Source organism: Cnephaeus nilssonii (genome assembly GCF_951640355.1).
Source record: "Cnephaeus nilssonii genome assembly, chromosome: 9".
NCBI classification, from domain to species: domain Eukaryota; kingdom Metazoa; phylum Chordata; class Mammalia; order Chiroptera; family Vespertilionidae; genus Cnephaeus; species Cnephaeus nilssonii.
The window spans coordinates 24,550,266-24,562,456 of record NC_137080.1 but is presented as its reverse complement, the minus strand read 5'-3'; the positions used below and the strand labels follow the sequence as shown (position 1 = coordinate 24,562,456).

Below are 12,191 nucleotides of genomic sequence, written 5' to 3'. Positions count from 1 at the left end.
AGAGAGACATCTGATGTGAGAGACACATGGAGTGGGGAGAGAGAGAGGGAGGGAGGGAGGGAGAGAGAGGTGAGAGATGCACATCAACTGGTTGCCTCCTTCGGGGGCGGGGAGCGAATCCGCAACCCAGGTTTGTGCCCTTGACCAGGAATCGAACACGTGACCCTTTGGTGCGGGAGCCCACGCTCTAACCACTGAGTCACCTAACCACTGAGTCACCCCGGCCAGGGCCTGTGGTGCAATTTAAAGAACAGAGTTAGTCACTTAATTTCCTTCTTTTAACTGGCGGCTGATGATTTGCAGAATCAGGTATAGACCTCTTCTATCCCAAGTATATGGATATATGGCACACGTATTTGTGTGTGTGTGTGGGGGGGGGGGGGGGGTCGGGGAGACTGTTAAGACCCTAAATAAGAATGCTAAATCGGTCAGGAGCTAACCAATTATTCATTAATGACAGCACAACTATTGGAAAATTTTAAAGGAAATGCTCCAGGGGACGACCTGATGAATTTCGCCTGCCACCTCGGAGCGCACTGTCACGAATAAACCGCCCTCCCCAGTTCGGCCCCAGCTCCAGAGCGCTCCCGCCTTTCCCGCAGCGGGCCTCCGGGGCGGCCCCAGGCTTTCTAGACGGCTCGGTGGAGCGAGCCCGGCAGGGGCCAGAGGGGGGCGCCGTGGCCCCGGGAAACGCTGCAAATGCTTCTGGGGCTGTCGCTCCGGAGGCCCCAGCATTCGCTACACAGACTTTTTGCGCCACCCTGTTGTCGCGTGCGCTTCGGGCTCCTGCCGACGCCAGGTCTTCTGAGGTGGGGGCCCGGTTGGTGGCGGAGAAGCTGGGCTCCGCGCCGCGCTGGGACTGAGCTCCGGGAGCGGCGGCGCGGTCAGTTTCGCCCCGGCTCCGGCTCCCCAGCGGCGCCTCCCCCGGGGCGGGCCCCCGACTCTCGGTGCAGCGACGAGTGGGCGGCCAGAAGCCTGTGGCCGGCAGGGCGAGCGGCGGGCGCGGAGACTCCGGCGGCGAGGCCGGCGCGGGGACTGGGCGGCCGCAGCTCTCGGAAGTCGAAGGAGGCCCGGGGAGTCGGAAGACGTAGAACCGATACGAGGGACCGGTGCCGAGGAGGGAGGCCGATCTGTTCCGACACGCAGCCCCGCGCGCCTGCCTGCCTGCCTGCCTGCCTGCCCGTGAGGTGCTGCCCAGGTAGCTCGGCTCCCCACCCCGAGGGCGCTCTTCCTGGCCCCTCCCCGAGCGCCCCGCGCGGAAGGAGCCGGGGCCCCGGCTTGACACACCCGGACACTCGCACCCCGAACGCGGCGCCCTTGAGCCGCACCGCCGCGCCGGCTCGCGAGCCGCCTGGTCCGCCCGCCAAGAGAAGGAAGCGCTGTCCCACCCCGTGTACTCGACACCCTGCGGCCACGGAGGCGCCGAGGAGGGGCGAGGCGCCGCCGGGCAGCGGCGTCCCTTCGGGGGAAAGGGCGTCCGAGAGGAGGCGTCGGCGCGGCGCGGAAGGCACGGCTCGCGATGGCAGCTGCTTAGCCCGGCGCGCGCGGAGCAGCCCGGAGCTGTGGCTGCCCAGACGGAGCGGCTGCGCGGGGGACGCCGCCGCCGCCGCCGCCCGGCCGGGAAAGATGAGCGCGGAGGCGGGCGAGGGCATCACCTTCTCCGTGCCGCCCCTAGCCCACTCGGGCCTCTGTGCCCTCGCCGAGGGCGGCAGCTGCTGGCGGGGAGGGGCGGCGGCGGCGGCGGGGGCCGAGGGCGAAGAGAACCAGCTGCCCCCGCCGCCGCCGGGCAGCTTCTGGAACGTGGAGAGCGCCGCCGCCCCGGTCGCTGGGTGTCCCGCGGCCGCCTCCGGGAGCAGCGCCGTCCGTTGCCGGGGCAACTCTGGCGGGGGAGGCGGCCGACGGACCACGGTGGCCTACGTGATCAACGAGGAGAGCCAGGGGCAGCAGGTGGGGTCCGAGACCGAGGCCCTGCAGAGCCTGCGGGAGGCGTGCGAGACGGTGGGCGCCACGCTGGAGACGCTTCATTTTGGAAAACTGGACTTTGGGGAGACCACGGTGCTGGACCGTTTTTACAATGCAGGTGCGTATGGAACCCCTTCCCCATCCTCCACGGTCAGGGGCCGCCACGGGGGAGAAAATAACATTTTTTTCTGGGCAGCAGGCGTGCTTCCGACTTTACTTCTCGCCCCACCTTAGGGGCAGCGAGCGGCGCTGCGCGGATGCTCCCGGCGCCCGCGGCTCCTCGGAAGGTGGGTGCTGGGGCAGGAGCCTGTGAGTACCTGTTCGCGGGACCGACTCACCCACGGCCCAGGCTGGAGCCCCGGGTCCGCCTGGTCCCCACAAAGGACTTCTATTCATCAGCCCCACTCAGCCCTTCGTCCCTCCGTGTCTTGGTTTCTCTTCTGTTAGGTTTGGCCCATATTGTCCTATATCTACCTGTGACTGTTAGATGACGTTCTCATTTTTTTTTTCTTTTTCTGTGTAGTTTTGGGAGTACAGAAACCATGACAATGTAGCGAAGCCAGCCGCACGAAAAGAGTGTATCTCTATGAATTTGCATGTCATGATCTCCCGAGTCGTTTTACCTAAACAAGTGTAGTGGCTTGAATTTCCCATCTCGTAGCAGTTTGAACTTTCAAGTAATTGCTTCCAAGAGTAATAACCTTGTCACTCACACTAAACTTGTGTGGTATCTTTTTAGGATTTCAGTGAAAGAACTAGGGTCTGATTTTATTACCCCATATACCAGAAGGGGCTGGACAGTGTGTAATTTAACATTGTTTAAAATGCTGATATGCTATCTTAATAACTAAGACTAAAGTGGCCATTAAGATGATTGCTAGCATAATCTATGAAAAAATAGGTTTTCAGCCTATCGCAGATTTCAGTGTTGTTGCAGTTCTAGTGACTGAAGCAATTAGCTGTGCTAGCAAATATTAGAAATTAGAACGTGTTACTGAAATTAACCTTTAGTGGCCTGTGCAACCAATGTTGAGAACATGTGCTTATTTATTTTTATAAGCGTGGGCAGAAAATTTTATTTATTAAATGGTGGTTTCAGACAATAAGTTCTTGGCATTTGTGATTACACAAAACGTTTTATATTCCAATCTTGTTTTCACTTCTGATTCTCTTCAATTTCTTCAAAACACCTGAAATAGGCTTATGTCAGTTTTGGAATTCATCCAAAGCTGACTACTTTAAGAACAAGAAGAACTTCATGTTAAGGAAGTCAGACTAAATAAACTAGGATTTTCTCTTTCTGGGTGGTGTTGTTTTTTTTACAATCTTGGTCTTCATAAGTGAACATGAGTATAATATAGTGTAGCTTGTTTTTTTGGGTAGCATGCTATAAAAATTACATAAACATAACTTTTCTAAAAACTACGGTACTCTTATTTTAGAACTAGTGGCCCGGTGCACGAATTCATACATGGGGAGCCGGGGGCTGTCCCTCAGCCCGACCTGCACCCTCTCCAATCTGGGACCCCTCAGGGGATGTCCAACTGCCGGTTTAGGCCCGATCCCCTGTGGGATCGGGCCTAAACAAGCAGTCGGACATCCCTCTTGCAACCCGGGACCGCTGACCCCTAACTGCTCACCTGCCTGCCTGCCTGATTGCCCCTAACCAGTCTGCCTGCCGGCCCGCTCGCCCCCAACTGCCCCCCCAGCCAGCCTTCTCACCCCCAACTGCCCCCCCTGCCAGCCTGCTCACCCCAAACTGCCCCCCCTGCCGGCTTGCTTGCCCCCAACTGTCCCGCCTGCCTGCCTTCTTGCCCCCAACTGCCCCCCCCCCCCCCCGCTGGCCTGCTCGCCCCCAACTGCCCCCCCTGCCTGCCTCCTTGCCCCCAACTGCCCCCTCCCTTGCTGGCCTGATCACCCCCAACTGCCCTCCCCTCCTGGCCTTATCGCCCCTAATCGCCTCTGCCTCGGCCCCGCCACCATGGCTTTGTCTGGAAGGACATCCGGAAGGTCTCCTGGTCTAATTAGCATATTACCCTTTTATTAGTATAGATATTAGTATAGATTATAATTTGGAAGAAGCTTCAAAGAATTGAAAGATGTGTGAGGGAAACACCCAACCAAAATGCTTATTTTTACTGCACTGATATATATTTTTTATGTGGCTCTATTAAAAAATCTTAAACTGTGAGCCTATTTGTAAGTTTTCTAACAAGGTTCACTTAACTGTTTATTCTCTGGAAAGAGGAGAAAGATTAGAAGGGACCTGACATTTGAACTGTAACTCATTTAATCCTCCAAACAAGCCTATGAAGGAAGTGCCTTCTTATGTCCTTCTTAGCTGAGAAGACCAAGGGATCATAACCCGCTCCAAGTTTCAGGTATTAACTAGTCAATGCCAGATTCCGCATCCGGTGGCTGACTAAAATGGTATGCTTTGCCCTCGCTGCCTCCATTTAGCTGCGCTGATTTACTTAGTCTCAGGGTCAAGGGTAGCTCTCTGTCTTGGAATCATGTGGTAGGGAGCTGGCAGGGAACTTATGAGCCATTTGGGTACGGTGTGGAGTAGTGGGGAAGACTCGCTCTAGAAAGACCAGTGTTTGCAGGCCATCTCTGTCCTGTTCCACCTCGAAGGTCTCAGCTTACCCTCTGCCTATGTGAGTGAATGAACTTTGAGCCCTCTCATTCACCATGAAGATGTGACAGAGGTATCAGTTCTGTCCAAACCCTTTGTCTTTCTAAACTGAGGACTGCTGAGTTTGATGGTAGTCCAACTTTTCTTCTGATTTCTAAGAGAGCAAATGCTCCTCCTCCACCAGGATTCGGCAGAGTTTTCTGTGAAGGGCCAGATAGTAAATATTTCAGACTTTCCAGGAGGTCTCTCTCACTTTTCAGCTGTGCAGTTGGTACACACCAGCAGCCATAAACAGTACCTAAACAAATGATCATGGCTGTAGTCCAATGAACTTAATTAATGGACACTGAAATTGGAATTTTATATATTTCACAAAATATAACCCTTTTTTTTCTCTTTTTCTCCCCACCCATTAAAAAATGTAAAAAGCATTCTTAGATTGTAAGCTGTACAGAAACAGGCCTGGCAGGATTTTGGTCCCTGGGCCATGCTGACCTTTGTTCTACATCCGCCCCCTCCATTTGAAAGCTGAATCATTATGATATACTGGTAGTGGGAAGAGTACGGCTCCTCAGCTTAGATCTGCGTTTTTATCCTGGCTCTGTTCTGAACCATGTAATTCATCTCCTCCAAAAGGCTTATGAAATTGACCAGGGATGGACGTGGAAGATTGGATTAAATTTCTGATTTCCCTCATTTAATCCTATGAATTTGCAAAGGCAAGGCAGTGTGGTTTGAGCATTGGAACAAGAGTTTCAAGATCTGGATTCTGGTCCTTGGCTCTTCTCTGATTGGGAGCAAGTCATTTAAAATCTCAAAACGAGTGGAGGGTTGGAATAAAAGGTTTCTGAGATTCCCTTCAGCTCTCAATTTCCATACTTTAAAATTATAACATTATTAATGCGAAATGAATTGTTTTAGTCTGTGGACTTGTATATAGATTATACCGTGTTCCTGGCCCCAAGGAGTGGAGAGTTGGTGAGGAGGGGAGATTGAAAGCCTGGCTGTAGCGGGGCCTCTGAGAGGGTTCACAGAGAATGCCTTGGGTTCCCAGGAAACGCATTCTGGAATCAGACGGGTGGATGTGGTGGGCTTGGGGGCGGGGTGGTGGTGGTTTAGAAGTGACACCTGAACTGAGATGGGAGGGTAAGCAAGGACAACTTAAGGTGGGCCTCAACATTTAAAAGGAATGTTGGTGTTCCAATAGCTCAACTTAATGGCATGAGGAAGAACTTAAAGTTTGGTTACATTTTCACAAGCTTCTTCTATCTATGTGTACTGGTGTGTTTTTTAAAGAATAGATTGCAGTTGAAGGTTTTCACTGATTTTCCCTGTTTGACCATTAAACTGTAATCTGGTTGGCTTTTTAACTACATATTTGTCACTCTCTCATTCCTGTTCTGAAGGAAACTAATATTCTATCAAAGCTTTTTACGAAAATATGCCATATTTATATATACAAGACTATCACTCAGATGGCAAATGCCAAGTTAACATTTCAAGTCCCCTACATTGTAAATCTCTAGGAAAGCTAAGAGTTGTCAGTGATACAGATGTTAGTTATACAGAGCTATTCCACTCAGGTACACAGACCCCCAACTGGCAGGGTCTCAAAAAATTTTTTTAATAAACATTAGTTCTTTGAAGTATAGCTGGAATAGGCTTTATTAATCAGCTATTTTACTTATAAGAAAAATGAAACATAGAGTAGTTATATTCACTAATCCAGGTTAAGATATTTAGGTTGGAACCAGGAGCTCATTTTGCCTTAGAACCAGAATTATCCGTGGTGGTTAGACTCTAGGACCATGCTAGAAGAAGCCGTGTTAACTTAGTATACTTGAAGTATGAAACCCATTCGCTGTTAAACATTCAGGAAAATTATGTTACTGAAACCTAAAATTGGGACTTTCAATACACACCTGTGCTTGTGTTAGAATCAGTAACTTTTGCTTTTATCTATCTTCCGATAGCAGGGGCTGTGGTGAGGACTGGAACAAAGGACGGATTGGCATAAGCTTAGAATAAAGGCTAGCTTTTTGCATATAGTAAATGTATGGAGAAACTCGTTATTTATTATTTTGTCCCTATTTCACCACAGATGAGTGAACACTATCATGCCAATCAACAGAGTAGTGTTTGATCTAAACTACCTTACAGCCTCTTCCCACCTTTCAGTCACTGTTTCTTCATGGAAGAAACAAGCCTTAGCAAAATTATCAAAAGAGCCAACGTAAAGGAAAACTATGGTTAAGAGGGATTTAAAAAATATATCCCAGTGGTGCTCTGCACATGTTTTTTTCTCTGGCCTTTTGACTTTTTTGCTGGCTTGCCATTACCCACCCTCTGTGAACCCAAAGCACTGTGTTTCCTTTTGCTTTCTTGAAGGCAAAATTATAATTTGCCAAAAAGAGGTTTACTAGAAGATTGGAAAGAAAAGCAAAACTAAGAGGAAAACTCCGAAGGACAAAAGTAAATTTGTTTTTAGATCATCCACTTCTTACTCTAACTAGTCAACTGCAGATTGTCATGACTGGCCCTGCTTTCCAGGCTCCGGGGATTCTGGTTTCTTCCCTCAACTCCATCTCCTGTGGTCTGTTTAAGACATTCATCCGTTGGTAGCTCAAGTTGGTTCCACTTGTAGGTGAGGCCTAGTTATAAATGCGCAGTGTGGCCCTGTCTCACCTGTGGCCTTGGCTGGTGCCAGCCTTCTGGGAGTTTTGTGCTGCAGGTCAGTTCCTCTCTCGTGCTGTAGGGACTGTCCCCTGCTTCCTGTTTTGGAGGCTGGGTTAGAGGCCCGTTCAGTTCCTGTTTCTGGTTTGCAGGATAAAGTTGGTTCACAGCTTCTTTGTGGAGCAATGAGAGATTGACAAGCACAAGGCCCAGTGACTGTGCACTTCGCCACCAATAGGTCCCAGCTATTTACTTTCCAAGTAAGTTGCCCCAGGTAGTCCCTTCAAACACTACCCCAACTCACAGGGGGCAAGGTGAAAGTTGAGAATGTGATAAATGAAGGGAGTAGACAGTTGCAGGAACCCACAGCTATGTGGATATCAGGAAGAAAGCAGAAAACCACAGCCTTGGGAAAGGAAGGTATACTTTGTTTTTTATGTTTTTTTTTTTTGTTGTTTGTTTGTTTTGTTTAATTGCTGTAAGTGCCTTTATCTTTTTTTTTTTTTTTTTAAATCTTCATCCTAGGATATTTTTCCCATTGAATTTTTTTTTTTTTGAGAGTAAGTGGAAGGGAGGAAGAGGGGGAAGAGAGAGAAACATCGATTTGTTGCCGTCCATTCACACTTGACCGAGGCTGAGGATCAAGCCTGCAACTGAGGTACATGCTCTTGACTGGGAATCGAACTTGTGACCCTTTGGTCACTAGGCTGATGCTCTAACCACTGTCCAGGGCTCTTTTATTTTCTTAATGTAGATTCCTGAAATTGCTCTGACATATAAATTTAGCAAGTGGCCTTAAATTAATGGGGTAAGTGGAACATTTGTGGAATCAAGTGGGATAACTAAGATAGTTGTTCTCAAAATCTTGTCTTGAAAACAGCTTTGCCATCCCCTAATTTGGATATAGGTAAGTGGGGAAACTGGCTGTATTTAAGAAAACACTCTTCTTTTCAGGGAGCAAAATTAATTTTGCAAATTTTATTATGGCATAAAAGAAAAAACAGGAAAGCAAAACAAAATTACAAATTATTTAAAAATCCACTGGTGATTCTAATAATTGTTGGTTTTCTTAGTTGCTTTAATATATTGGCTTTTCTCTCTGGCTGGAGATATTGACTGAAGATGTTGATCAAAATATGTATCAAATTATTGGAGAGGGAGAAAGGGGATGAGACAAAGCTGATTTTTATTTTTTTTTGTAATCATCACCAGAGGATATGTTTTATTGATTTTTAGAGAGAGAGGAAGGGAGAGTGAGAGAGAAACATCGATCAGTTGCCTCCCTTACATGCCCTAACCAGGATTGAACCTGCAACCTTTTTTTGGTGTATAGGACAATGCTCCAATCAACTGAGCCATCCGACCAGGGCAGAGTTGATTTTTAAAATTTTGTCTAATAATTCCAAAAAATGTTTAAAGTGAGTACTTACTTCTATGCGAGTTTTATTTTGTAGTGTTGTTGTTGTTTTCCCCAAAGAAAACATAAAAGAACTTAAAGATGCATAGCCTAGGCCAGTGGTCGGCAAACTCATTAGTCAACAGAGCCAAATATCAACAGTACAACGATTGAAATTTCTTTTGAGAGCCAAATTTTTAAAACTTAAACTTCTTCTAACGCCATTTCTTCAAAATAGACTCGCCCAGGCCGTGGTATTTTGTGGAAGAGCCACACTCAAGGGGCCAAAGAGCCGCATGTTGCTCGCGAGCCGCAGTTTGCCGACCACGGGCCTAGGCTAATTGTGGTAATCTTCTTATGGGAGGCAGAGGGAGGAGAGAATATATAAATGTTAACAGAGTCTTCTACTAAAAAGCATAACAAAGCAGATCTGTGTAACTTAAATGTCACAGAAATTGTACAGGGTAATAGTAAACATTCCATTACAAGCAAACCTTTTCTGTTATAGTAGGTAATCAACAATGAGGAAAGCAACTGCCTTTGGTTTATGATTCATACAGGAAGGAAGTTATAATCCTTTGTACAGCAGATCTCTAAAAATGTTTGTGACCAATTATATTAGTATTTTGCAACACTTGTAGTCTCTTCTAAGAATTCTCAAGAGACAGAAACATCGGAAGAGCTGCCCTAGCGAATGTCAGGTCATCTATTCATTGACTCCAAAACATATAAGACCAAGTATTTGCCTAAGCCAGAGAATTCATACTCCTTGAAAAATCTTGGTTACTCCTATTTCTTACTTAAAAGTCATCCAATGAGAATAAGTAAACCCAGGGTTTTACATGTCAACTATTCCTTAATGTCACATTCAAGTTTTTTAATATGTTTATTGTGACAAATACTGTCTTAGACCTGAGGCAGCCAGAAGCAGGGGTGGGATTCTTCTGTCCAGGGGCCATGACTTTTACCTCCAGTTAGGTATTTCCCAATTTATAGTTTGGTCAAACTGGGGTGCAGGTGATTTATGTGGCTATATCAGAATGACAATATAAATGTATGTTATCCTGTACAGTGTAGTACTCTTTGATCATCTTATTACCTCCATACAGTAAATAAATGTGGCCATATAATTATCTATATTTGACAGTTGAGGAAACTCCTCCTTGGAAGTGGTTGAGTAGGAGTCCAACTCAGGTCTTCTGACTTCCAAATAATTCATGTGTTTTCCCCCACTGTACCACACTTTCCCCCCTGCAGAGAAAAATATTGTGAAGTACATATGCTGTTCAAGAGGATCAGTTCTAGCATCTTGGTTCATGTACCATTATTATGAGGAAGAGTCACGGTAGTGACACTTAAGTTCTGGTGCCCTTTTACTAACAAATTTCACTGATTTCTTATTAACAGTCTTGTAAAGTAATCCATCAGTAAACTGACTTTGTCATTTCTCTGTCAATACCAAAGAAGGTCTACAGCAGTGATGGGCAACCTTTTGAGCTTGGTGTGTCAAACTTCGCCAAAAAACTGAGCATAACTCGGGTAGTGTGTCACTTTGAGGAAAAAACTAACTCCAAGACTCTAGTCGCAAATGTTTCATCCTCAGAAGCAGCAAATGTTTCATCCTCGGCATGCGGCCGCGTGTCATCAGAAATGGCTACGCGTGTCAGTGCTGACACGTGTGTCATAGGTTCGCCATCACTAGTCTACAGCCTAGACTGAGTCCTGGTTGCCAGTTTATTGCCTGGAGCTATAAACTGGGCTTCCTGCAGGCAAGTCTTAGGCTATTTTCTGGGCATGGTAGTAGGGTGGACTGCCAAGTGACAGACCAAGCTTTCTCTGAGTAAGGCAGAGAGCTGAGTTGACAGCACAGCCCGGGAAGACTTCTTTTCCTTGGTTCCCTGAGAAATTCTGCCTCCTGAGTCTGATTCACTTTTCTCTAGTGTTAGAGTATATTCCCAGTAATTCAGTTCTATAAGCACATATTCATTGGCTGTGATGTGCCTTTTACTAATAGATACGGAAAAATTACAAAAGAAAAGCAGGCATAAATCTACAGGATAATAGAGGCTTATGAAATATGTTTCCAGCCCTAGCTGGTTTGGCGCAGTGGATAGAGCATCGGCCTGCGGACTGAAGGGTCCCAGGTTCGATTCCCGCCAAAGGCACATGCCTGGGGTTGCGGGCTTGATCCCCAGTAGGGGATGTGCAAGAGACAGCCAATCAATGATTCTCTCTCATCATTGATGTTTCTATCTCTTTCTCCCTCTCCCTTCCTCTCTAAAATCAATAAAAATATATTTAAAAAAATATGTTTCCATGGGGAAAATTGATGCTAAACAAGTCAGGACGAACTATCTGTACTCCCATTTTCCCTACTCAATTGATTCTTTTAAAAAAATCATTTAAAAATTTTTTTAAGTTATGAAGCATTTCAGTCTTAAAGTATGTAAAATAGTATATAGCACTTATGCATTCACTACATAAATATAATAGCTGTTAAACATTTTGAGATTTGTTTTCCTTCTCTACCTCTTTCTTTTAGAGAACTAAATAATTCTGGATAAAACTGAAAGCTCCTTTCTACCACATCAATTTTCCTTCCTATAAAATTGTTCCTTCATTAGAAGTACTAAATTACCATTTTCAAAAATCTGAAATCATGGCTCTCTAAAATGTGAATAAATGGCAAAAATTTAATTTAATTAGCTATTATTAAATGAGAAAACCACTAAGATATTAAAATTAGTTCAAAGGAGAATTTGAAGAGCTGCTATCATATACACACACAATCAGGAATGCTGAAATAAATTTGCTAATAGATGCAAAACTGAATAATGCCTGTAAGGCAATTCTATAAATATAGATGTTGGAGTCATCTTTTCTACATGGGGGAAATCAATTGTATCTACCAAGTAATATCCATTTGTATTGCTGTGACAAGAGTTATTTGCATTGCTGTAGGTTTTGTGTAACTTAATGTTTATCCCAACAGCACTGTAAAATGGTCTTATCGCGAGGACAATCAAAGGTGCACATCCTTTTAAAATCAGGTATTTCCTAGAGGATGTGCTACACAAAGCCCAGCCCTCCACAGAAAGGATACCCACTACTCTCTTTTGCCGATTTCCAAGTGTTTGACAACTTTTCTTCACAGTCATTTTCAGCAGGCTCTGTGCCTGTGTTTTTCTCAAGTGCTCTTACCCAACCTGACTTAAAGGGCCTGTTTTTTTTTTTCTCAGCTGCTCTGCCATCTGAAGCTGGGATCACCCTGAGAAGGTCCCAGATTAACTTGTTCTAATCCTAATTGTTTCAGGTCAGAAACATGTACAAATTGGATATTAGGATGTCCAGCACCTAGGTTTTGGATGTGATAAGAGTTACAAGCCACATGCCAGAACCAAAGTATACATCTTTTTAAAATCAGATAGTTCCCAGAAGTGGATTGGCTAGAACCAAATCAGAAATATGCCAGTGGGATGCCTGCAGTGTCTTCAGTTTTACAGTGGGAAATGATTATCATTATTA

At 46.1% G+C, this 12,191-nt stretch overlaps 1 protein-coding gene across 2 annotated transcripts in view; it reads left to right on the top strand.

The window, feature by feature from the left end:
- The first annotated feature begins 751 nt into the window (after positions 1-751).
- The window catches only part of MAP3K5 (mitogen-activated protein kinase kinase kinase 5), a 159,124-nt gene continuing 147,684 nt past the window's right edge, over positions 752-12,191 (top strand). The window contains exon 1 of one of the 2 annotated variants that reach the window (XM_079780409.1): positions 752-2,080. In XM_079780409.1, coding sequence (XP_079636535.1) covers positions 1,627-2,080 — 454 coding nt within the window. In that variant the 5' untranslated portion in view covers positions 752-1,626. The remainder of the gene's footprint in view (positions 2,081-12,191) is intronic. The other variant, XM_079780408.1, reaches the window with a different exon arrangement.